The following is a 24,543-nucleotide window of genomic DNA, read 5'->3' as shown; positions in this document are numbered from 1 at the left end:
CTTTTTAAACATATACTTAAGGAAATTATCTTAGTTCTGCTTACGTATCTCCTAGGGTGTGGGGTTTCTTTCAGCTGGCGTCCTGTAGTGTCTGGAAGTGTCTACTTACGCGTAAAATACTAGTAAAAAGGAGACTAGACGTATTTCTTTTATTTGGTAAATACTCTTCAGAAAGCAGCTCACATTCTCCACACACATCCTTCTTCCTTTCTGCTCTTTCTATTCTTTTTTTCATTTCGCACAGCGGGGCAATCGCAACACGTGGGCCGCTCAGGCGGAAACATCGGCGGGCCCAACCGCCTGCTGTGCACGGTAGGCAGCCGCGCCACGGCGGAGGAGATGCTGCCCCCTGACGGCCTGTGCGACAGACTTTTCTACACGGACGTCCTCTGGAGGGGGATGGCCATCCGTGGCAGCCAGAACCAGGAGAGCTGGAACACCTTCCAGAAGGTCGCCAGGAACTCCACGAAGACCGGTTACGGCTTCTCCGTTGACTACGGGTAGCTAGCTACTTGTGCGCGCTCTCTCTCTATCCGCGCTTATTCCGGTTTAAATATTTGAAACGCATCACACACATAAAGCCTAGCTTTAAGACAATATCATTTTATTGCATTGCTATGATGTTCATAATGTACACTTAAGCGCAGTCGTCGTCGAAAGGCTCGAGACCGGAAGGTTTGCGTTTGAGGCGTTTTTAGTAGAGAAATTAACGGTACACCATGCGGCCTGAAGAGCCTTGATTAAGCTTGTACTTAGACGTCTCCAACGTAAGAGCTCTTTGATAATACCAGTTGTTAAACTTTCCATAAGGTCCATATATCAAAAATGGTGGTCCGAGTGGGCTAAAATCTTGGCGTTTACGAATTGCCGTGACGTCTGCGGTTAGTAAGGCTAAACTGTGTTCAAGTTGCAGACTTCGAGGTTGTTAATAAGCGCAGAACCGCCTGGCAACAAGATCAATAAAACAGATGCACTAAAAAAACAGATAAAACTGTCTGAGAGATAAATTTAAGACGCAAACGAAACCATAAAAGAAACGCTTTTCAGAGGACATTGGCGATATATGTCGACGTCTCTTATTGGCCGTTTCCGCCATTCCTAAGCACGGTGGAAGTGGCCCTTGGAACTAGCGAATCTTAAGGCGTAGTTTCCGTACTGATTTGATCTAAGAGCTCTGGCCAACTTCCTTCCTCACTCCAGGCAAGTGGATCGGTTCTTCGCAACCATGATGACACCGATGGGTGAGCGGAAGCTGCGCGAACTGTTCGAGGGCAAGATCGTGCACTACGGCATACTACAGGCCACAGGGAGAGTGGCGCAGCTTCTCGAAGACATGCACGGGAAGCTGGGAGTACTGAAAGTAAGTTTATGAAGGCATTATTTGCTCCCTTTATTTCAAAGGACTGGTTTTCCTTTCAGTCATTTGCCATATGCTTCGTGTTGCGTATGTTACGCCAGTATGACTCGGTTGCGTCATTGAAGGTGACGTGCAGTCAGTACTTAAAGTCAGGGGCGTCTACGGGGTCTCAGACCCCCCACCAGTACTGAGGAGGGATCTGAGGCCTCCCGTGCTATAATGTAGGGACTGCATGAATCCGGAGCAAGCAACAATTTTTTATTCTTTTTGTGTGTGGTAGTCGGAAGATTTTCTCTCTGTCGTTTCGAAAATATCGCTGTGATTTTTAGTAAGGATCTTTACCATGTTTTCTAAAACGGGAGACGGAGAAAAATACAAAAGTGGCAGCACTACACAAAGCGTGGAAGAAAAAGAGAAACCCGTGGCCTCACACCTGGAGTCAGTCCAGAAATGGTCGCTCTGTTCAAAGGCTACACAACAACAACGAGCTCACTGGCAGAGCGTGGGGATCGTTTGTTTCAGGTCTCTGACACAAACTGAGCAAGCGATCTTTACAAACGGTTTCTCCCTTTTGTATAAAACGATGTGTAAAACAGACCGCGAGCCGCTTTCTTTTTCTCCCTCCTTATTCCCCTTTCTACCTTTGCACGAATCAGCAGAGACCACCCTTCGATGGAACCAGACTTTAAGTAGTGCCTGCAGTTATCGGCTAGTTTCGTGGCACAAGGAAGGAGGGCATGTGGTTGAGCGTACCTTGGAAAAACACGTAAATAGAACCAGCACCTCACGCATGACTTGCCGAGGGCAACAAGCGCTGTACTTGCTGTTCTGGGCGTGGCTTAGCAGCACGCTTGCAATGTTGAGACGATCAGGAATACCCCAGAGGGAAGGAACTGGTGCGTTAAAGAAAAGCATTTGAGGGTCTCTTAATTCTGCAACTTGAGCCACACAGAATCCTCGTCGGTTTATCGTCCCCGCCTTTCCGTTTCATTCCTCTGCTTTAATTCCGGCTTGTCAATCATATCTTAGGCCACCCAGACAAAAGAGGAAATAGTCACACGGAAAAAAAAAAGAAGTGGTCCAGCTTTAGAAGGCACGCTGTAAACGCTAGTACCAACAATATTGCAGAACGATCCCATGAGGTAAGAATAATGGGGATGGGGGAGGCATTACACGGACGATTCCTTTTGCATGAACTAAACGGCGTCCGGCTGTATCAGTGAATGAATGTAAAATTCAAATTTGTTTATTTCTGCCTTCTGCAAACAGTTATAGACCGACGAACTGCAGAAAAAGCTGCGGTACGTAGCACTTGGCAGCGGCAAGGCAGTACAGTACACACAAATTACACGATGTAATAGGCGTGAAAGGCGCACTGAACAGTACAATAATAGGAAAGCATTTGTTGTCGAAAGCAATGCGCAATAATGGCCCATGCATTCCTGTATCGGGATTCACAAAACATGCATGAGCACAGTTGAAGAGAAGAAAGCATTATTTTTCGCTTTCAGTCATTGATAGGAGTCGCTAAGCCTGGGCGTGTTTGTAATAACCCTAGTGCCTTGAACTTCAGCGCCCTGACAGCGAAAACACTGCTTTATGTTGTCCTACTGGCCAACGCTTCTGGGCGAGGAGAAACTCCTGGATAGCCGTGTTCCGTTTTCTTTACTGTCAATTTTCTTGTTTCTAAGTCGTGGTGATGACGACGCTTTGCATATGCGGGAGGCTGAAGGGCCTATGATATGGTACTTGTGGAATTCTAAAGTGAACACTGCTTTCTGTCTGAGATTTCGTGCTCGCCCATTCGTGCAGCTCTTGAAGCAGCTACAAGGCCAGTTCACAGAGAAAGCTCCAGGGACTAGAGCGAACCTTGACCTCGCGCTTGGCATCAAGTTTCACTCCTACAAGAACCGTATCGACGGCAATCAGCATTCTTCAGCGATGACTGCCTTAGCCAAGTAAGCCTGTCTAATAGTGTCTTCAAACGGATCACTCACTGGGCTGAGGATAGCCGTGCTATGTTGTGGGTTTTCTGTAAAGTCATTGTGAGAGGATGCTTTTGCGCCGAAGCTTTCTGAGAGCGACGAGCTTAAGCTACGGGCTTCAAAACACACAAAGTTTACTGGGAAGGATAGTGACGCTCCAGAAACGGCGCGAGTGCCTTGTCTTCAGCCAGAATCTTGAGCAACACACCCAGAAGTTAGGGACGCTGTTCATTGACAGGTTGCGTAGGTGCGAGGAAACATCGCTGCACGAACCGATACCAAACAGCTGAATCGACTTTTTAATACACGGCAGTACAGACTTCGTCGTAGCCAGCGATCCCGCACATCAACGAATGGTATCTTGTTCAAACTATGGGTGATAGGCTTACGCGTTTGTCTTGAGTTCTATTGCCTGGATGTTCTCTCCAATCAAAAACCAAGAACACTGCCTTTTTTTTTTCTTACTTTCAGTCATCTCCCAATCACGATCTTCATTGTTCACACACACATTCAAGACTGGAAAAATGGCAAATACCCGATTATAGGCACTGTGTGGTACTACTGGAACGAAATTACCAACACTCCAAACGAGCCTTCACTTGTAAGTAGCCGTATGTGTAATCACCTTAGCGAAAATCTTTCCATTCATTAAAAGAGGTTGCAATTCGGCGCTGGCATGACTTCCAGTGCCATTGTCAATAGAAATCTCAGACGCGTGGCTCGCCTACATTACCGTGTCTTTGTCAGTCCTACTGTAATGCTTCTTTCTCTGTTGTCTAGCTTTTGGCTGGCTTAATACTTTCCGTTTCAGCTCATGAAAGCTCAAGGAACTGGGCTGACGCTTTTCTTCGGCATGGTCCGAAGACAAGCGAGCAAGAAGTTGCTCTCAGTCACACATAGATTATATTGGGACTTAAAAAAAAAAGAAACAAGAAAAATGTGTCCCAGCCCGCACCTCTCACTCACACAAGCGGTAGTTATCAGAGAGCGAGTACAATGAGCAGGATTCGCTAGGTTGCTCGCATACAACTATCGTCATTTTGCAAATGAGACTCCAGCAAAGGTGTCTGCCGAAAAAGGTCCAGGATCGCTCGCGAGAAGCTTAGCGAATTAGGTTCCATTTCTGCGCTAGTTTTACCAAGGTTTTTAATCATGCACTAGTTTCTTCACACATTCTCCTTCTACGATCCTGGTGTGTCGAGTTTGGAGCAGCGAAAAATCGTAGCATATGGATAACCATGAACATTAGAGCGGCTACATAATTCGTTGATGCTTTGTTTGCTATTTATTTTTGGCTACCCTTCAGAGGCGCACTGCCAGAGAACTGAAAGATGCCAGCATACCTGCGCCGACGTACGTCATGCCATCATTCACAATGATGGTTGGAGAATTCCAGCAACAGGAGAACGCCGCCGAGCAGGGTTCGAATTCTACTTACATGGCAACGAAAGAGTTCACGCAGGTATGGTGTATTGGCAAGTTCGTGCGGTTAAGAGAACGTCTGATTTTACATAACACACCACAAAGTCCCTCTGTGCTCATAATGAAGAATGCTGCTGCCCGCTCTGCCGATCGTGTGTATGATAACACACACACGTACGGGCGTATGGAAGTAGGCGATTCGGTTCGCCACTTATCATTTTTAAGGCGAAAGCCTTACAAGCCCCATTGGACGATATTACACACACACACACACACACACACACACACACACACACACACACACACACACACACACACACACACACACACACACACACACACACACACACACACACACACACACACACACACACACACACACACACACACACACACACACACACACACACACACACACACACACACACACACACACACACACACACACACACACACACACACACACACACACACACACACACACACACACACACACACACACACACACACACACACACACACACACACACACACACACACACACACACACACACACACACACACACACACACACACACACACACACACACACACACACACACACACACACACACACACACACACACACACACACACACACACACACACACACACACACACACACACACACACACACACACACACACACACACACACACACACACACACACACACACACACACACACACACACACACACACACACACACACACACACACACACACACACACACACACACACACACACACACACACACACACACACACACACACACACACACACACACACACACACACACACACACACACACACACACACACACACACACACACACACACACACACACACACACACACACACACACACACACACACACACACACACACACACACACACACACACACACACACACACACACACACACACACACACACACACACACACACACACACACACACACACACACACACACACACACACACACACACACACACACACACACACACACACACACACACACACACACACACACACACACACACACACACACACACACACACACACACACACACACACACACACACACACACACACACACACACACACACACACACACACACACACACACACACACACACACACACACACACACACACACACACACACACACACACACACACACACACACACACACACACACACACACACACACACACACACACACACACACACACACACACACACACACACACACACACACACACACACACACACACACACACACACGCGGAAATCCGCGACCTTTGAACTTTGCCTATTTGCAACTTTCCTGCCGCGCCCCGAGAGAGCTGATTATCCCGTTGGTCGAAGCACCGTGACCACGTGTTAAAGCCCACATTTTTGCTCCACAGCAGTCGCCGGCGCCATTCCCGGACATGTTCGTCTTTTTTGTGCGATATAGATTTAGCGATAAGAGTTTCGCCAGCGTTGAGGGCGTTTACGTGTTGCGACGACGCCAAGCTTAAGTTGTGCTCATGGGTTCAACAGCTCAGGAGACATCAAAATAATTTTCGTTAAACCGTACGGGAAAAACAACGCGGCCCGCCGAATGGTTTGGCTGCACAGTATAGGCCGGGCAAACTTCGATAATGCGCTCGATCTGCGCCTTTGTGAGCTAAGTGACGGTTCTTCACCACATATTTGTGTTTTTCGAAACACTTGCTGTGAACCGCGAGCGACTGCAGTCTATCTCCGCAGTAAATGACGTTCGCAGTGGTTGCAATTGGACTCGTTCGTTCACGGGCAACGAAAACCGCGCTTCCTGTTGTCGGAGTTCCGCTTTTCGCGCAGGTGAAGCGTTGATGTTGCTGGCATTGCAGGGCGCATTCGTTTGGTAGCAGTTGGACTCTTTCGCCGGCTCGTCTTCGAACGTTGCGCTTCATGCCGTTCATGTTATCACGCTGCTCGCTGTGCAGGCATAACTATGATTTATCGCGCGTCACCAAGACCATTTTCAACGTTCGACGTTGTTAACGCTGATATGGCCTCGCGTACGGCGTGCTGACGTGTTAGCAGTTGTGCGTGCTTTTTAAATTATTTGTGAAATTTCACGCAGTTTTTTTCGTTCCTTGCATCGATTTGGTGTATTATGTTGCATATGGGTGTCATGATTCTTATGAGTGCCCTTTCCTTTTACAGATGTATCTTTGTGTCTCTTGTATGCACTGTATGCGTTTGTGTTTTGACCAATGATATTGTTTGTGTGCCGCCCAGCTGCACTGTTATATATATATATATATATATATATATATATATATATATATATATATATATATATATATATATATATATATATATATATATATATATATATATATATATATATATATATATATATATATATATATATATATATATATATATATATATATATATTGCCTCTTTGTCATGCGCAGGGGGCTGAGGCCTCGTCAGGCGATACCAAGCCTTTAGTCTGAGCCCTCTCTTAGACAAATGTCTAAGAAAAAAAAATAAAGAAAGAAAGATTGTCCCAAAAAGATGGCGTTGCAACAGCCGTCGTCTAGCTACCAAGGCGGCAAGTGCGACGACAACACGCGCAGCAGATACAAAGAACAGCCATAAGTTTGTACCTGAAGGCTGTAATAGTCGCGGGTAATTATTTTATCCAACAGAGTTTTCTCGCGTTTTCAACTTAGAAAACTTATTGCAAACTACGTCATCTAGGGCCTTGAAACAATACGCATAGAACGCGATACGAGCGCACGTAGGCATTCGTACCTCAAAACAAATATAAGTTTATGGACACGTACTTCCTTTTTTTTTTCAATGTAGACGAATGTATTTCTATTATTCGGCGCACACTGTCGACACCAGACGCGCGCGCACAATTACCTCCTCGTCGCTCTGAGTGCAGGATGGTTCGAAAATTAGACGGGTCCCTTCAATGCTTCCTTAAGTTACGGATGCATGAGGGCTCCGCATCTGAGGTAAGGAAACCGTGTAAGCTAGGGAGAGTTTTGAAAATCGCTCCATAATATCTGACTTTAGCGATCCTTCAATTCATGTCACTGCCATCATTCATGTCGTGGTACGCTTAGCGTCTTCAACCACATGTCAGTATGTAGGGTGTCTTGATCGTAGCTTATGTAATTGTTAAAATTAGCAGAAAAACCGTTTGCTTCGCTCTCATTCCCTATGTAATGCATCAATCAGATCGAACAGCAAAATAAAGAGACTGACGTATTGACCGCGGTTTTCACACGTTTCTTTGTCACATCCAGCTGTGCAAGACCAGAACGAGCGTCTCTATTGTGAACGCGGGGATCGTCAAGCTGTCCGCTGCCGACTACAACCGGACGTACACCTATGAAGACGTGGACACGATGAATGCAAAGGTTAGTGGGGAGTGGTACACGTGCGCCGCGCAGCCATTTTCGTGAGCATAGCGTAACGTGGTTGTATTGTTGAGGAACTTTCGGGCGGAAACATCGCCGAGGGGAAACATCGCCGAGGGGATTGGAGCCAGCGCTTCTCGAACGTGAGCCGGATGCTCCACCACAAGACACTAATAATTGTCGATCAAGAATGAAAACTAAGGGTTGCAGGGTAGTGGTGATAAACTAATACTATTGCCTTCATTTTTTTTATGTCTATACGCCAGCTGATTTGGATTGTCGTTTGTACTTAGACAGTCAAGACATTCAAGCTGGAAGTTAAGAGATGAAAAGAAAAAGAGAGTTAGTCTCCTTCTTGAAAACTTACAGATAAGCATTATTATGCTGCTCGACTCCCTGAGCACTGGGCCGTCAAGTGGAGCTGAACTAGTTATGGCAACTAAGTATTACGACAGGCAGTACCAGGTATATTAACGCGGTGCAGAACGTGAAAGAAAAAAAGTCCGCGAAAAATCGCCAAAGAAGCAACCTAGGAGGCAGATGCGCCACCTAGGTCGCGTAACCTTGTGGCTTCATCAAAACCTGCCCACCGGATCGTGAGCAAACTGCGCACCGTGGCAGGTGTAGTTAAATTAATGGTTGCTCAGGAAGAGCAACCTGGGTCGCACAAGCCTCACAGGTGGCAGCACATGCCATCGCAGGGCAGTGACGCAGCGCTTAACCGTTGCATCACTGCGCCAGGTAGGAGTGGCGTGAAGACTCCCCGCGATATATGAATGTTAAGTGGAGAATGACCAATTCTCATGAATGTGCATTAACCCATTAATGCTTTCGCGTCACATCCTTAAGGCGGAGCTTAAGTGGGATGTTTAAAATTGCTTTTGCCAAAAATATCTTGACCCGGTGTGTATTTCCAATAAACTGCTCAGAGATGCACTTCTTTTAGTCATTCAGATATAGTATAATTTTCTTAAGCGTTACAATGTGATGCATATGTAGTACCTTCTGTGAAAGATATTTTTCTGGCATGATTTGCCTAATACATGTCAAGCACTCTATGTTTACACTTTTATCTCTGCTGTTCCAGATTCTGAGTCTTGGAAGTGGAGTTCAATATGAATGATTGTACTGCATGTTATGCTTGTGCATTTCCTGAAGGTTGTACTTTGCTTTCGTTACATTAGCATTGTATAAAATAATCACCATAACGTTTTCTATATGTTGATTGGTATACATATCTTTCATGATTTCTCGGCTGTTGCCTATGCAAACAAGGGGGGCGAGAGCTTGTCAAGCTGCTGTTTAGCAACCTTTTCTCTCACCTCCCCATGTTTTGAGAAACATGACATAAACTGCATGCAGTGTATGCAGTGATTAAAACTTGATGTTCTTGTCTGCAGGCGAGAGCATTCTTCAATCTGTACCATCATCCTCATCAAGGCTGGGCTGTGTTCGACACAGAGTACGAGGACTACGACAACACTTGCGGAAATGGTGCTTTCACCAGGCTCAAGGCTTTCAAAACAACACTAAGCACGTCATTTTCTAACCCAGATGACTCATATAAACGGTGACGAGGAGAATGTGACCGATTCCTTGTCAATACCTCCCTCTAGCCTTTTTTCGAGCACTTGCAAGCAATAAATACAGAAGTAGGGCTGTCTTCGCGAGTTGTTAAGGTGTCATACAGTATTGCAGATTTAAACAACGCTAACAAGTTTAACTTTCCTGGACATCACTTTTAATTGTGTGGCAGCTGTGGAATCTTGTAAGATACTGGTATGAACATACTGATGGGGTGGAAAAATACTGCTTTCAAAGTTTGTCCTGCGCTCGTAACAATGGGACGCGTTTTGACAATAAATAGCAGAAAACTTCAAGCATCCCAAGGAGGGATGAGCGGATATATTTATTGTTATGGCGCAATCTTAAGATATGCGAAAAAATTCCTTCTATAAACGACTTCCTCTTGAAAAAGAATGCCCCTGCCCAGAATTTCTGGGTATGAGACTGATACATGCAACGACCACTCAAGCGCTGCTTCCGCTTCATGTCCCTCTCTTTCGCGTTGTTTGAAAGGTTATACCGTGTCCTCATTGTTATGCTGTTAAACGCATCAGAATTAAGTACATTTGGTTCTCACATTTTTGCCGCTCGAGAAAAGAAAACGATATAGTTACCTCGCAATTTATACGGAGTACATTTTTAACACAGGTAGTTCGTGTAATTTGAGTTTCTAAGCCGACTCCATCGTCATTTAGAATGAATGAATGAATGAATGAATGAATGAATGAATGAATGAATGAATGAATGAATGAATGAATGAATGAATGAATGAATGAATGAAACCACCCAGGAAGAGCATCGAAGGATAGAAATGATGGAGGAAATGGTGCGAAAAGTACAACCAGCAGAGGTAAGGACATACCCAAAACACCGGAACCACTTTTTCTCAAAACGAGGCGCCGGACGCGTACGCCGAAAGCGTGTAATGTACCCGAGGAATGTATTATTGCATTAAATATACTCAAAGCCCTTTCGCACGCCATGATTCATAGCCACTGTGTTTGGTTTGACAGACAAACAGTATATAAAAAGTTATCAGTATTCATGATTATTTGAAGCGTACCGAAAGGTTAGGGTTGCTCTGACTTTAATCTTGCTTTGACACGTAAGAATATATTATCTTTTAGCTCGTTCATCTTATTATTTTTATCGGATATAGCCGTCTAAACCACGCCCTCAAAATCAATTTCCAAGTCTTTCCTTTTTTCCCCGTAACCAAGGATTACATGCAATAATAATAAGAAAAACTTTTAACTGCAAGCAAATTATTTACCATTCTCTTAAGGATGTGCATTACCTCGTAGGTTGTATTCTGAGATGTTTTACAGCTATGGAGACAAATTCGCTGCTGAAAAAGTTTCGCGAGAAGCCGGGAGGGGAAGCCGTAAGTTAACGCGGTCTTTAATCGGACTCTTACCCGATCAATATTCTGGCATCTTCGCGCATGCGCAGAAGAGAAGATCGCGCGCCGACAAATGTCGTTTGGAATTAACGACTAGGCCCTGTTTTCAGTGCCATCTGCGCAGTTGCTAGCTACTTGTGGACACCATATGCATCTTGCAGGACAGTAGTTTGTTGTGCTATAGGTGGAGCAGTCAATTTGAGCGTAGTGGCTATAGCGAAGATCTCCGCCTATGTTGTACGCCTGACTAAATTATCGGCCAAACAAGTAATTCCTCGCGGTCTTCTCGACTCCAGCATTACGCGCGCTCTCCGGAACGAGATGCCCAATTCTTCATCTAATGCGACAGCATCAGGAATGCCCTGAATGCGAAAACTATCTGGCGTCGGTGGCGATTGCATGTGTGAAGCCTGCACCGCATGGGATTTAGGGAGTTTTTCACTCAGCACCTGCCACTGTTGGCAGGTGACAGATTAAGAGCAGGAAATCCTCCTCACCACTTGTAGCGGAGAGGAGGGAGACGCCGGACTAAGAATGACTGAGCAAGAATGAATAAAAGAAGCGTTTAGGAATAGAAACGGAATAAGAGCAGAATCACAATTAGAATTGAATCGCAAATGGAATGTATTGTTTAGTGAAAGACAATGAATTCAGAATTGGAATATATTGACCAATGAAAGAAAAATGCTTCCGCCTCTACATTTTCTTAGGTATTCAACGCATTTGCGTCTTCCTCGCTGATCTTTCACCACACCGCGAGCTCCTTGCTCGGAGTGCGTGGAAAGAGGAAGAAGTTGCGAGTGCTCGCCAGCGATCTGGCGAAGATTCCACGACAGCACCGAGGGCCCAATGCAATGACGCTGCTCGAGTTCACGGGCTGCTCGCTGCTCGGTTTCGGGCCGGCCTTCTCCATGTTCGTGCTGACCGTGGCGGGCGAGCCGAGCCGCGTCATTGTCTTCGTGACGGCCGCCTTCTTCTGGCTGCTCTCGCTGCTCACCGCCTCGCTCGTCTGGCTCGCCCTGGTGCCGCTGCGACAGTACACCGCTCCGGGAGTCGCCATGGTCGTCCTTTCACAGGTACGGCACGCGCCCGATCGCAGCATGCTACATTGGCTCTTCTTCAGCGCTGCCACGTAGCCCTGACGGGGAGAAGCCGTGGGACGCAGAGTAAACTTTCCCTTAGTGACAACGGCGTGGCATGGTGTATGGAACCGTATAGCACGGTATTGTTATCAGATGTTATGCTTTATGGGGGTTTAACGTCCGCCCCGCCGCGGTGGCTCAGTGGTTAGGGCGCTCGACTACTGATCCGGAGTTCCCGGGTTTGAACCCGACACCGGCGGCTGCGTTTTTATGGAGGAAAAACGCTAAGGCGCCCGTGTGCTGTGCGATGTCAGTGCACGTTAAAGATCTCCGGGTGGTCGAAATTATTCCGGAGCCCTCCACTACGGCACTTCCTTCTTCCTTTCTTCTTTCACTCCCTCCTTTATCCCTTCCCTTGCGGCGCGGTTCAGGTGTCCAAAGATATATGAGACAGATACTGCGCCATTTCCTTTCCCCCCAAAACCAATTATTATTATTATTATTATTATTATTATTATTATTATTATTATTATTATTATTATTATTATTATTATTATTATTATTATTATTATTATTATTATTTAACGTCCCAAAGCGACTCGGGCTATGAGGGACGCCGTAGTGAAGGGCTCCAGAAATTTCGACCACCTGGGTTCTGTAACTTGCAGTGAGGTCGCACAGTACACCGGCCTCTAAAATTTGACCTCCATCGAAATCAAACCGCAGAGCTCGGGATCGAACCCGCGTCTTCGGGTCAGCAGCCGAGCGCCATAACCAATAGGCCACAGCGGCGGCGTTATGGCGTGTTATGATGCGGAGTTTTGTCTTTGCCTCCACTCAAGATAAGGTTGCGACGTCTGGTGCAGGAAGTCTTCCGGCTGTTCTTCTTCCGTGTGCTGCGCAAGGCTGAGCGTGTGCTGAACGCAGTGGCGCTGGCAGGTGCCGACGAAGCTGCGCGCATGCGCTCCCGGCTCGCGTTCGCCTACACGTCGGGCCTGGCGTTCGGCACCATGGGCGGCCTCTTCTCGCTGCTGGGACCGCTTTCCGACGCCCTGGGTCCCGGCACCCCGGGCCTGATGAGCGGGGCGCCGCCGCGACTTCTCGCCGCCTCGGCGCTGACCGCGGCCGCCTTCAGCGTGCTGCACGTATGCTGGGCGCTGGTCTCCTTCAACGGGCTCGACACACGCCGCTGGACCTCGCTCGCCTTCGCGCCAGTCGCGCACGCGGCGGCGTCGGCCGCCACGCTGCTGGCTCCTCGGGCAGACTACGCCGTCTCCCTGGGCTCTATGGGGGGGCTGCTGCTGGTGTCCGCAGCGCTCGCCTTCCAAGCGGCCGGGGGAAGCGCGGGAAACATATGGGCGGCGCTTAGCAAACGGGACACCAAGGAGTGACGGGCGGTGTTTCTGGGAGCGGCCACAGGCGAAAGCGCCGCTAGTTTAGTCATCTTCTTTGAACTTTTCTTGCTGATCGAGGTAATAAAAATATTATTAGTGAATAGAAGTTACTAGTATCAAAAACGTTGCCTCGAAGAACGCTTATAGCCACCCGGGACGATGGAAATGAAGAAATCATTGCGAGTGTACTGCTCAAATCTTTGAGTTCCAGAGTATGTTACTAATGCTCAAAGTATGTTACTAGTACTGGTGGATAAAGGAGAACAGGAGCTATTAAGTAAAGACTCATTCTCGGACAGATCTCCTGCTCCTCAATTTTTCGGTAACGCCTGTGACATTGAGATATGGTCGTGGTGACCTTTGCTGCCGGAATCTCTTCTAATCGATGGGAAAGAGTGGGAATAACTTACTGAAAAAAATTCACAGGGACAGGTTATTGCACCATGTTGGAAATAAGATAGCATTTTAACCTGTTCATGGCTTTGCGGGACGTCACTAGCGGGCCTTAAGAGTTGCCCTTCTCGTACACCACCTGCTACCAGCTGCCACGGTAGGCAGGTGACACGTGAAAGGTGTAGCCACATGCATCTGGGAATTGACGCAGATTTTTACCTTTGAGGCCTTTAATGCCATCGCATTAAATGTAAGATACGGTTCCTGGTCTGCCACTTTACTTGCTTATCGCACACGATAGAGCTTGTAGGTATGGGTAATTTTGTAACTATATGGCGTTTCATAATTTCAAGTGCGGAAAATAAATTCCCTTCAAGCGAGTAACTTTACATGCATTTTGTCATTCGGAAGATTGCATGCCCTTCTTAGTTACTCGTCCTAACTAAAGCGGTGATAGGACACCAGTACATTTTATGGCGGAACTGAGAGCGTGGTCCTGCATGTACTCAGTAGGTGTTAGGACGACGAAGACTACGATCTCCCATTGTGGAGCCATAAAAAAACGCGGGAGAGAAGAAAGGCGAATATACAAATGATGATGAACGGAGAAAGCAGTAACGAAGTCAGCGGTTCTTGAAGTACAAAGTACTACAGGGCAGAAAGCAGCCCATAAAATGCAAAGAAGCATCCAAGGCATGGAAAAAAAAAACTGCATTTGTCTAAAACTTCGACGGGAAGTGTACGGTCGTTCAACGGCAAGGACAAAGGTGATCGAAAGCAAAGACAACGACAAATTTTCCCATGAAAAACACCTTGCTCATTTTTATGAGGCAAGCTACATAAACAACAACATGCGTCTAGAATATAAACCATCCGAGTGCCTATTCTCAGATAACGCGGAACAGAAATAGGTGATAGGTCCTTTAGGCTGCTACAGACAGCAGCGGCGAGCAATGATATTCTTATTTGCCTATTTAGACGCTATTGGTGTTCTAGACAAATTCGAAATTGCCCGAACGCTTGATCACCCCGCTGTACATGCACTGAACTTGACTTGGGTCTCGTACAAAGAAGCCATCACGCACTGAACTATTCTGTTACAACTCTCTTCAATGACCGCACTGTTTTCTAGCACCCTTCTTCCGTCTTTAATTCCCAATTCACTCCCCTACGGAGAGTAGCATGTCGGCGAATATTCACGCCTGCTAAAATCTGTTTTCATTAAACAGCTCTCTCTCTCTCTCTCTCTTTCTCAACAGGCGATGAGAGGAAGCGAGCTGCACGACTCAACGCTCAAATAATAACGCTCACTGAGGCAGCCAACCCCATGGCCTACTTCGTGCCACTGCTGGCATCTGGAGGCCGCTTACGCTCAATTTGTCCTTTTTCCCAGTGAAACAAATGTGCTGTACGCCGCCCTTCAGTAGTGGAGCGATTAGGTTTGACTTGGGCGAGCAATGATACCCTGCTTCAAGGCATCCCGCCAGCTTCCACGTGTTGTATTGAAAGCGCATTGCAACAGACGCCAGAGGTGGAGAGGCACCTCAAGTGTTAGCCATGCGTTTTAGGTGGCTAATCTGGCTGGATATATATATATATATATATATATATATATATATATATATATATATATATATATATATATATATATATATATATATATATATATATATATATATATATATATATATATAAAACTTCCGTTTAAAAAATTTACCATTCTGAGTAATTTACCATTCTGTGTAATTCTTTGTGAGTTACCGCTGCATATACGTGACAATATTTTGCTAAAATTCAGTAACCAGAGAGTTTTTCCTGAAAACTAATGCCCTTTTGGCCTAAATCGAGCTCACAAATTTTTTTAGGCAAAATAAAGATTCATGCAATAAGGCGCTAAAGAGGGCTAGGCAAGACCCTGTGTACTCAACAGGAATCGCCGCAGACATCACGAAAGCAAGCCGGTTCATACGCTTCCCCACTTTGACGCCGCCGCTTAGACACGAACCGCATGGTCTTATTTAATAAAGGCCTTTTTCTTTCGCTCGTGAACAAATGGCTACGAGTGGGAACTAATGCGTGTGCGGCACTGTACACACTTAACCAAATTCCATAAAGACCTGTTAGTGTATTAATCAGTATTAATTACATCTGCCTCAACCCGTTGTAATGCGAATGTGCAGTACTTTCACCAGTCAAGACCACCAGACAGGCTTTTTAGCGTGAGGCTTTACTAATGTCAAAGGCACAGCGGCTTTAACGATGAAAGAGGCTTAGGAGAATAAGGCTCCAGTAAATGTTAGGTAAACAGTTTTAAATACAAATTGCGTTAGGCAATGCAAAGCGTGCGTTCTTGAACTCGTTTTGAGCGTTTTTATCGTCGTAGGGCTCAGCAGTTTTTCATCGCAAGGTCGAGTGTGATCATCTAAGTCGTTTGCGTGTTAAACCTAAAATGACACAGCGCTAATTTGTGACACCAGACTGGAGCAATTTTTCAGTGAAAATCTGGAGTGGATATCTGTTTCCTGCTATGTAAATTGAAAAAGAGGTGTCATGAATGGCCACAAACTCTGTGTGCGCAACAGGTGCTGAAGCATTCGGTGACGTCCAGGCAGGACTGCGTAATAGAACATCTCTAGTTGAGAAATTTAAGGGCAGCAACTTAAAAATTAAATGGACGCATTTTGAGAAAGCGTTCACGTATTATATGGAATAAATAAAGTGTATAGAAAAGTCATTGACGATCGAGATGAGCCAGCCCTTTCGGAAATTCACACAACTCGTTTGAACCGTCCGAATAGAGTAGCTGTGCCTTGAAACCGAAAATAAAAACCATAAGGTCTGTGCCATGGATTGGAGACTAACATTGTTTAGAGGAACTTGCACTGGCGGTGCGGGTTCATTGGCGTTCCTGGGCTACAGCCAAAGGCAGTGGAAAACTCGGGCACGTACTGCAGGAGCCGGTTGCAGTGGGAGTCCGCGTTTCCCTTCAAGCCGCCTTCGCATCTGTTGTGGCAAAGCGCTATAAAGAGAAGCTGCGTCGTGCTGTACTGTTCCAGCCCTACGACGGCATTGTCAAAGGCGCTCGTGCTAGCGTACGCGTCCATCAGGGCGCCCACGCCGAAAGCAGCAGCATCAAATGCTGCACTACGGCTAACGTTAACGAAAGAACCGTTGCGCAAACAGTCCATGGCAGCGTCGATTGCCGGCGCTGATTCCGGGTCGCTGCGGTAGGCAGCTATGAGGAGCCTGCCTAGGGCGTGGCCAATTATCACTCCGAGACCACCATAGTTAAGGGCCGCAGTCAGGCCGATGTCGAACGTCGGGTAGGAGAGCGCGTAAGGCAGGAGATAGAAGTTGTATTCCGGCCGCGACAACACGTAGTAGCGAAGCACGGAGACGGAGTGGAGCACGCCGCCAACGTCTTCCGAGGTCAAGCCCTGCGCAGCCAGCAGCTGCCAGTTGCGCACGAGTGACGGTGTCATGTCCGGCCTCTCTTTGTGTCCCGTCGTGTCTTCGGGAGCGGAGAAACTGCGGAACAGTACCTCCTGCGATGTCCAGTTGACAACGACAGTGACGTTACTGGCATGGTGCTCCCAGTTGGTCAGTCGCTTCCGGAATGCCTCGCGAACGGACAGCGCAGTCTCTCGAGCGTCGAGGGTGTCGCCACTATGCTGAATGCCAGCGATGTAGCTTGAAAACAAAGCCTGGGCGTTCAGCACCATAGCGCGGCTGATGCAGAAGGCACCGTGATAAATTTGCGCCCTCTTGGAGCTCTTCCCGTAGTAGTTAGCCACTAGCTGCTCGTTAGCGTACAGAGCGGCCACCTGCACTGTGCACCAAGACACTAGCAAGTGCAAGGTCTCCTCGCCCAGTGTCGTCCACAGCGAAAACACTTCCTTGACGTAGTCGGGACGTGTGCTGGTAAGGTTGAGGCCGTTGGGGAGTCGCACGTTCAGACTCCCTAGTACGGACAACCAGCTTTCCTCTGAGAGGCCGAACTCGGACGCGTTCACAATGTCCATCGCCAGAGATGAAGCGCTGCGCTCTGCTATCAACGAATTATAGCTCGGAACGAGCTTGTTCAGCGTGACAGCTTCGATAGAGGCCATTTCTTCGTAGCTGACCGTTGCTGCTGCGGTGGCGTTGCCTCCAAAGCTTTGCGCTAGCTCCTGGAAATACTCGTCTCGGGTCTTGTTCGAGCTGAATCCTCGGGTCTTGTCTATAACAAATGGAAACGATGCGCCGGGTCTAACAATGAGCACGTCTTCGAGCGGGTACCTCACGACAGAGAAGTCGAGCACTGTTCCCCAGCCGAGCTTGAGGGAGCTGTATAGGAGCGTGTGTGGGAGGTTAACCTCTCCGCGCCGCACCTCTGGCCAGGTGATGCCTGCTGTGGCCAGTGCTTCCTTGACGAGCGCGAGCTGGTTGCTCGCTCCTCTGAGTATGTCGTGACAGCTGAGGTAGAGAGTCGCTGCTCGCTGCGCCTCGTTCTGACCCCGAATGGTGTAGTTGTCGCTCAGCGCATCCGCCGACTCGGTCACTTTCCTGACTACGTTGGCGAAGTGGGTCTCTCGCACGCTGAACAGATGTTTCTTCTCCCAGCCGTGGCACACGAAGCGTGTAAAGCTCTCGCAAGGGTCCATGTCTGCGTTGATGGACTGCAGCAGGTGCCGGGAGTAGGCGAGGCATTCGTGCGTCGTGCACACGTTCTTCTTGGACGGCGTCGGAATCCAGTACATTCGGACGAGCAGGATCGCGAAAAAGCCGAACGCCAGCGCCGAGACAACGATGAGGGACTTCGGAGCGCCTGAGCATGGCTGTCGAGGTTCCTGGAAAACAAGTGGTGAAAGCGGCATTACAGGAGGCTGCTCTAATTAGTAGTTTAATGCGCAGCTGTTCGTTCCTTCTCGATTGTTATTATTCTTGCGCGAAAGGGACGAGAACAAATGAAAGAACACAAACGACGTAAGCGACTGGAAGCTGCGTGCTCTGTACTTGTGTTTTCGCGTGCCTTCAGTTGCCATCATCGCTTTTTAGCAAGAATACGTATGCATTCCTTTTACTTCTGTGAAGAGCAGATATTGTGGAATAGAAACTCACTTTTAAAGTTACATGCTCATAGTTCAAATGAATAGAACAATATTAACTGGGGGAGAGGTTGGGTAACTGGAAATAATGTTAATTAGTCTTTTGTGGGAGACGGAGTTGAAAGACTTCGCAGTGCTCTGGGTAAGAGCAAAACTGAGGCGTCACTAACTGAGGAGCGAGCAGGTGCTATACAGTGCGATTCGGACGCCCCTTTCGGTTCAGATACGATTTATGCGCCACTTTGCAGATAGAGAAAAGCTCAAAACGCCTATCACGCTCTTCAAGCCCCCATGCGTGACCCAAGGAGGACTAGATCAATATCAGTGCACGTTTTGCCATCACGTGACTGATTGCTCCCAGCAATGGTCCTTCCTGTTGCTTACGATTTTCCGCATTGCAAGCATTTCTGTGCGCTTATGCCCGTGGTCTTAGCTCCGTATAGCACTCACCTGGAGCTCAGCGTCACAATACACTCACTTGATTTGCGAATGGCGACGCGCTGAAACTTCGCCTCAGGTTTTTTTTTTTTAGGTTCTATGCGTCACTTTTGCATCAGATCTGCGATTTTGAAGAAATGGCGGCATCTAACTGATCCGGTAACGACCGCCATGCTGGCTTGAGCGGCTAGCCGCAGCTTCGTTTGCTAAGCGAGAGCAGCCGTGGCCTACGCGCTGTAGTAATTGTTTTTTTTTTTGGGGGGGGGGGGAAGGAAATGGCGTAGTATCTGTCCCATGTATCGTTGGACACACCCTAAGAGAATGGATAAAGGAGGGAGTGAAAGAAGAAAGGAAGAAAGAGGTGCCGTAGTGGAGGGCTCCGGAATCATTTCCGCCTACGCGGTGCAATAGCTTTATTTTGAACATTTCCCTTAGAATGTGGGGGGAGGGCTTGGGTGCTTGCGTCAAGAGGAAAATTGGTCACACATGGTTCCGGTGGCTGCTGGCATCCTGCTAGCAATCGTCTTGCTGACAATCGCGCACTGCTGTCGTTAACACAGCGTGCCTGCACGCGCACCAAATTTGTGTCATACAAGCAACGAGCACTCATATTCTAACTGAGCCATTAGACTAGAAAGCAAGCCGTTGTTCCTAGAGTTCAAAAATGTATTGCGGAAATTGGCTTAACGTTACGCCGACGTGCTACGTCGACATACGACATAAAGGGAAACAACGTGCATTCAGAACTATTGCAAGTTCTGAGAGTAATGTTTTATGTCAACGTTTTTTCGGCAATCTGATAATTCTCAACACTGCATTTTTTTGTCCACTCGTACATGCGGTAAAGAGAGGAAAGAATCATCCGCCCGCAAATATTGTTCGTTCAAGGTTCACATCTTCATTCGCCTCTTCGACGAACCCCGTTGTGCTCTGGGAACACGGCAATCGGGATTCAAAAGCTCTTCCAGTTTGAAGTCGGGTACAGCAAGTGGGCACTGCGGCGTCTTGAAGATAAGGTGCTGAATTCCAGCCAAGTTGGAAGTCAGCCCGTGCGTGTTTAGTGCCTGCGGCGTCTTTTTTCAGTGCCGCGCTGTAGTACTTCAGTCATGGATCACCAGTTAGCACCCGCCTCGGCTTCGAGAGGTGGCGGGTTCAAGTCCCGTTGCCCTGTTTAGCCGTCGGTTTCGTCGAATAGGTACAAGCCCCGACCTGGCGCTCGGCTTTCTTAGGGTGGATCGCTTGGGAAATGGGCGTTCGGGTTCAAACTCCGTCACTTCGAGCTTGAACAGGCATTCGGACTTCGTTGTGCGGTAAAGCACAAAAGTGGGCTTTACAACAAGAGGAGGATTTAAGTTGCTTGACGGCGGAACGAATCACTAAACGGTCAGCGAAATGCTTCGGTCCGGGACCGTTTTCCCAAGAATTTCACCCCAGAAAAATCGAGAACCAGACCAGGGGATTCTTCGCTGCGCTGGGAATAGAACCCAGCTCCTCCCGAATGCGAGGCGGATGTTCTGCCGTAAGGCCACCGCTTCCTAGTGAATCCTAGTGTATTGAATTAAGGAGGAATGCTGCACTCGCTACATGTCTATAGCGTACAACCAGGCTGCATGCAAGTATACCTGCGTTTCCTAATGAAAACGGGGCTGCTAATGAACGTGGTTGATTTTTGTGCCATATCGTATATCCTGTTAGGCGCTGCACTTTCAGTTCATTACGGCGGGGGCCTTACCATTGGCGAATCCATCACATAATGCTCACAATGCTAGGAGTGCGGGCTAGGTTGGTTATCCATGCTCAAACGACATAGACGAAGGCACAAAGCGAACACACACTGCCAAGACTCCGCCAGATTGAAAACAAGAAAACTATGAGAACATTTATTTACATTACTCTTGGGGAATGCGATAGCATCAAAATCAGAAAATTTCATGAGAGACCACAGCGCTGGGTTTTTACCGTGATGAGGCTTCTGTTTCCGGCGATGCAATTGAAGGGAGAAAGCGGGCTGGAGAGAGGCGGCACGTCGCGTGACCTGATGGCGTCATAGACATCTCAACCAATCAGACAATTTTTGAAGCGATAGCTTCACTACGCCATGTAAACCCGATTTCGCCGTGCCTTCAACAGCTCTCTACTGCGCAAGCGCTGCGCAACAGTTGCGCCGCGCGTGACGTCACAGGTGCGTCGCCGGATCCGCCGCCGGCTCATTCGCCGTGCGTGACGTCAGAGCCGCGCATCTGCAGTAGAGCACGCGCCGCGCGCCGTTGCTCGGTTGCATATAAACAGGGGGTGCGAAGCGCTCCAAGTCAGATGCGCGATGAGTGAAGAGGCGGAATATCAGCGCATGCACTCAGTACGACAGCAGTACAGGCTACGCGAAGCCACGTCGACGGATCCCGAAGTTGTAGCATGGTACAGGGCGGGTCAGCAGCGAGCCCAAGAAGCGAGGACGATCTGGCAAACTCCTCTCGTCAAACGAGGGGTTGACCAAACTAAAGTGAACTAGTTTAACCCGTGGATCGCTACCGTGTACACACAAGGTTTAACCGGAGCTAAACCACCAGCAATATTTATGACAGACCGCAACGTGGGTTTCTTTCTGTGATGTGGTCCTATTGCGATCGGAATAGAAAGGTCGGCTCTCAGCGCATGGCCGCCGCTTGAAGGACAAAGTTGCCTGGAAGGCTACAGGCGCGACTTCTGCGCAACAGGCAGCGATGCTCGCGGTCCGAGTAGAAGCGGGAACCGGCTCCTCACTATTCCACGCTTCTGCTTGACTGCAGTGATTTGCGCAGTAAAATATCGAGGCTCGTTTGCTGTCCCGCCACCTCCTGTCAGCTTCGCTATCTAGGTGCTTGATAAATTCACTCGTCGTAAACAAGCAGGCGATGAACCCCCAAGAAGTGCGGAGACAAACGCTGTCGCCTCTGCACCATATTAAAGCATCGGGCCAACTATTCTCGAAGTTGTTCCGCCGGAAGCGACTTGAGGAAGCTTATCGTCCGTACGTAATCTGCCGACTTTGTTGGAAAAAGAAATATATATATATATATATATATATATATATATATATATATATATATATATATATATATATATATATATATATATATATATATATATATATATATATATATATATATATATATATATATATATATATATATATATATATATATCACTTTCTTCTACTCATCCGCTAGCGCATGTGCAGCTCGAATTCCCCACGAATAGGTATCCACACTGCGTCTCATAACAGGAAAATTTTGTTAGCATAGCCGCCGAAATTTTTTCGCACCTTTTTGAATAAAGCATGCGGTATACATCACCTCTGGATTCAAAGCATTGACATGAAGTCCGATGTGTTTCTTCACTTAATCAGTGAGTACGAGATAGTGTCCGAACGGCCACATCGTGCTTGTACCTGCCATATATGGAAGCCCTATAGGCAGAGCATTCGCGACAGCTAAAGCAATGCACCATTTTTTTTCCTACTCTCAAGATAGTAAACTTCAAGCATATTCTTACCGAAAACTGATCTGGTATACTTATGCATGCCGGCTTAGAAATAGCTAAAAGCGCATGAAAATGGGGTCTAAGCCTATAGTGCAGCATAAGCAGAGCCCGCCATCCTCCGCCGCCCAAGCCAGCGAGGTGAGGAAAAATCTCCTCTCTTTCGCCGCAGCTGATTTCCTGCTATCACGTATGCATGAGCAGAGAAGAAAGCAGTTTTGTATGTATCCTATATACATATATACAAGGCAGTAGTCAACATTTAGGCCTTGCGCAAAGTACAAACCGCAAATACCTTTGAGCACATGAATTTCGCTGCAACAACATAACTGAAAATTGTAGAACCAAAATATACGCATGCTTTCTGAAGCAGGCACCAGAGTTATATACGTACGGCCGAAAAAAAAAAAACACACACACACACAGGGTGCTTTTTACAGGCGTGTTTGCGCAACCCAGGAATCCTCTAACCAGATCAGAATTCCTGCCTCCTTTACATATATTTTAGAAGCGATGCCAAAATAATTTCAGTGTGGTCGAAAGTAGTGTTTTTAGTGTATATTTACGAGAGAAGCTCCGTGGGAGGTATTGCAGCACTTCATGAGTACTAGGAGATTTACGGAAGTTGTCGGCAGGACGTCGGTTCCGTGGAATCGCTACTGCTACGTGTATAAGTTTGTAGGGGTATCCAGATGCGAACTCTCAAAAGAAATAAGAACGGACAGAGACCAGGCGCGAAGGCAAATTACTATTACGCGCCTGCTTCGTTCAAACTCTCCTTATAGTTCACCTTTTTTTTTGCTATTGGAGCCACTATTAATGCTTTCAGGAAGCAGTCAGTCTCTTTTGCCGCTGTCAAGATACAAAATTCAGGGGGGCACTTTGTTGACCTCAAGTGCGGTGAGGCGAAAACATTTAGCCAGGTGTTGCTGCTTTGTCACAGATGTGTGGTGAAGATGATTAAAGACTACAAAGAGGGTTTAGGCGGTATCCTTCCAGATCGGCGTTCAGGATGCGTCTGGCAAGATTGCCTGGGGAGCGCTCCTCTCGAACGATGGTGGCGCCGCTCAATGACGTCACACGCTTATCAGCCACACGGCTTTATCATTTTTTTGTGATGCCGCCAGACTTATCCCAATTGATCGTGGTTGCGCGCAACTGCCTTCCACATTCTTCCAGACTGTTGTAGTTGATTTGGTGCCGTTATCTCGATGACGTCAACATTTTGACAGCTATAGCGCGACACCTTTTTGAGAACACCCCCGCTGACGAGTCATGAGCTTATACAGGCTTTCGCCTTAAAATTCCTGATGCTAGAAAACAAATGTAGAGCAGTCCATTAAATATAATCTTTGGATTGATAGCAAGGTCTGTAGACATTTTTTCCCCTGTCTTCTCAGTAAACTACGGAATAAAAGCGAGACCGCAGAAGACTTACCACTGCAG

The 24,543-nt window shown here is 47.4% G+C and overlaps 2 protein-coding genes across 2 annotated transcripts; both read left to right on the top strand.

Moving 5' to 3' along the window:
* The first annotated feature begins 249 nt into the window (after window positions 1–249).
* Window positions 250–9,859, top strand: LOC144136470 (uncharacterized). Its single transcript, XM_077668818.1, has 7 exons — window positions 250–500; window positions 1,201–1,360; window positions 3,170–3,315; window positions 3,814–3,943; window positions 4,649–4,804; window positions 8,106–8,219; window positions 9,620–9,859. The coding sequence occupies exons 1-7, from the start codon at window positions 340–342 to the stop codon at window positions 9,791–9,793; spliced, it is 1,041 nt and encodes a 346-aa protein (XP_077524944.1). The 5' UTR covers window positions 250–339; the 3' UTR covers window positions 9,794–9,859.
* Window positions 9,860–11,990: 2,131 nt separating this feature from the next.
* LOC144094624 (gamma-secretase subunit Aph-1-like) lies at window positions 11,991–13,991 on the top strand. Its single transcript, XM_077628546.1, has 2 exons — window positions 11,991–12,263; window positions 13,136–13,991. The coding sequence occupies exons 1-2, from the start codon at window positions 12,042–12,044 to the stop codon at window positions 13,658–13,660; spliced, it is 747 nt and encodes a 248-aa protein (XP_077484672.1). The 5' UTR covers window positions 11,991–12,041; the 3' UTR covers window positions 13,661–13,991.
* The last annotated feature ends 10,552 nt before the right edge of the window (window positions 13,992–24,543 follow it).

The sequence above is a fragment of the Amblyomma americanum genome, chromosome 6 (genome assembly GCF_052857255.1).
Source record: "Amblyomma americanum isolate KBUSLIRL-KWMA chromosome 6, ASM5285725v1, whole genome shotgun sequence".
Classification (NCBI taxonomy): domain Eukaryota; kingdom Metazoa; phylum Arthropoda; class Arachnida; order Ixodida; family Ixodidae; genus Amblyomma; species Amblyomma americanum.
This window is presented reverse-complemented; position numbering and strand designations above follow the sequence as displayed.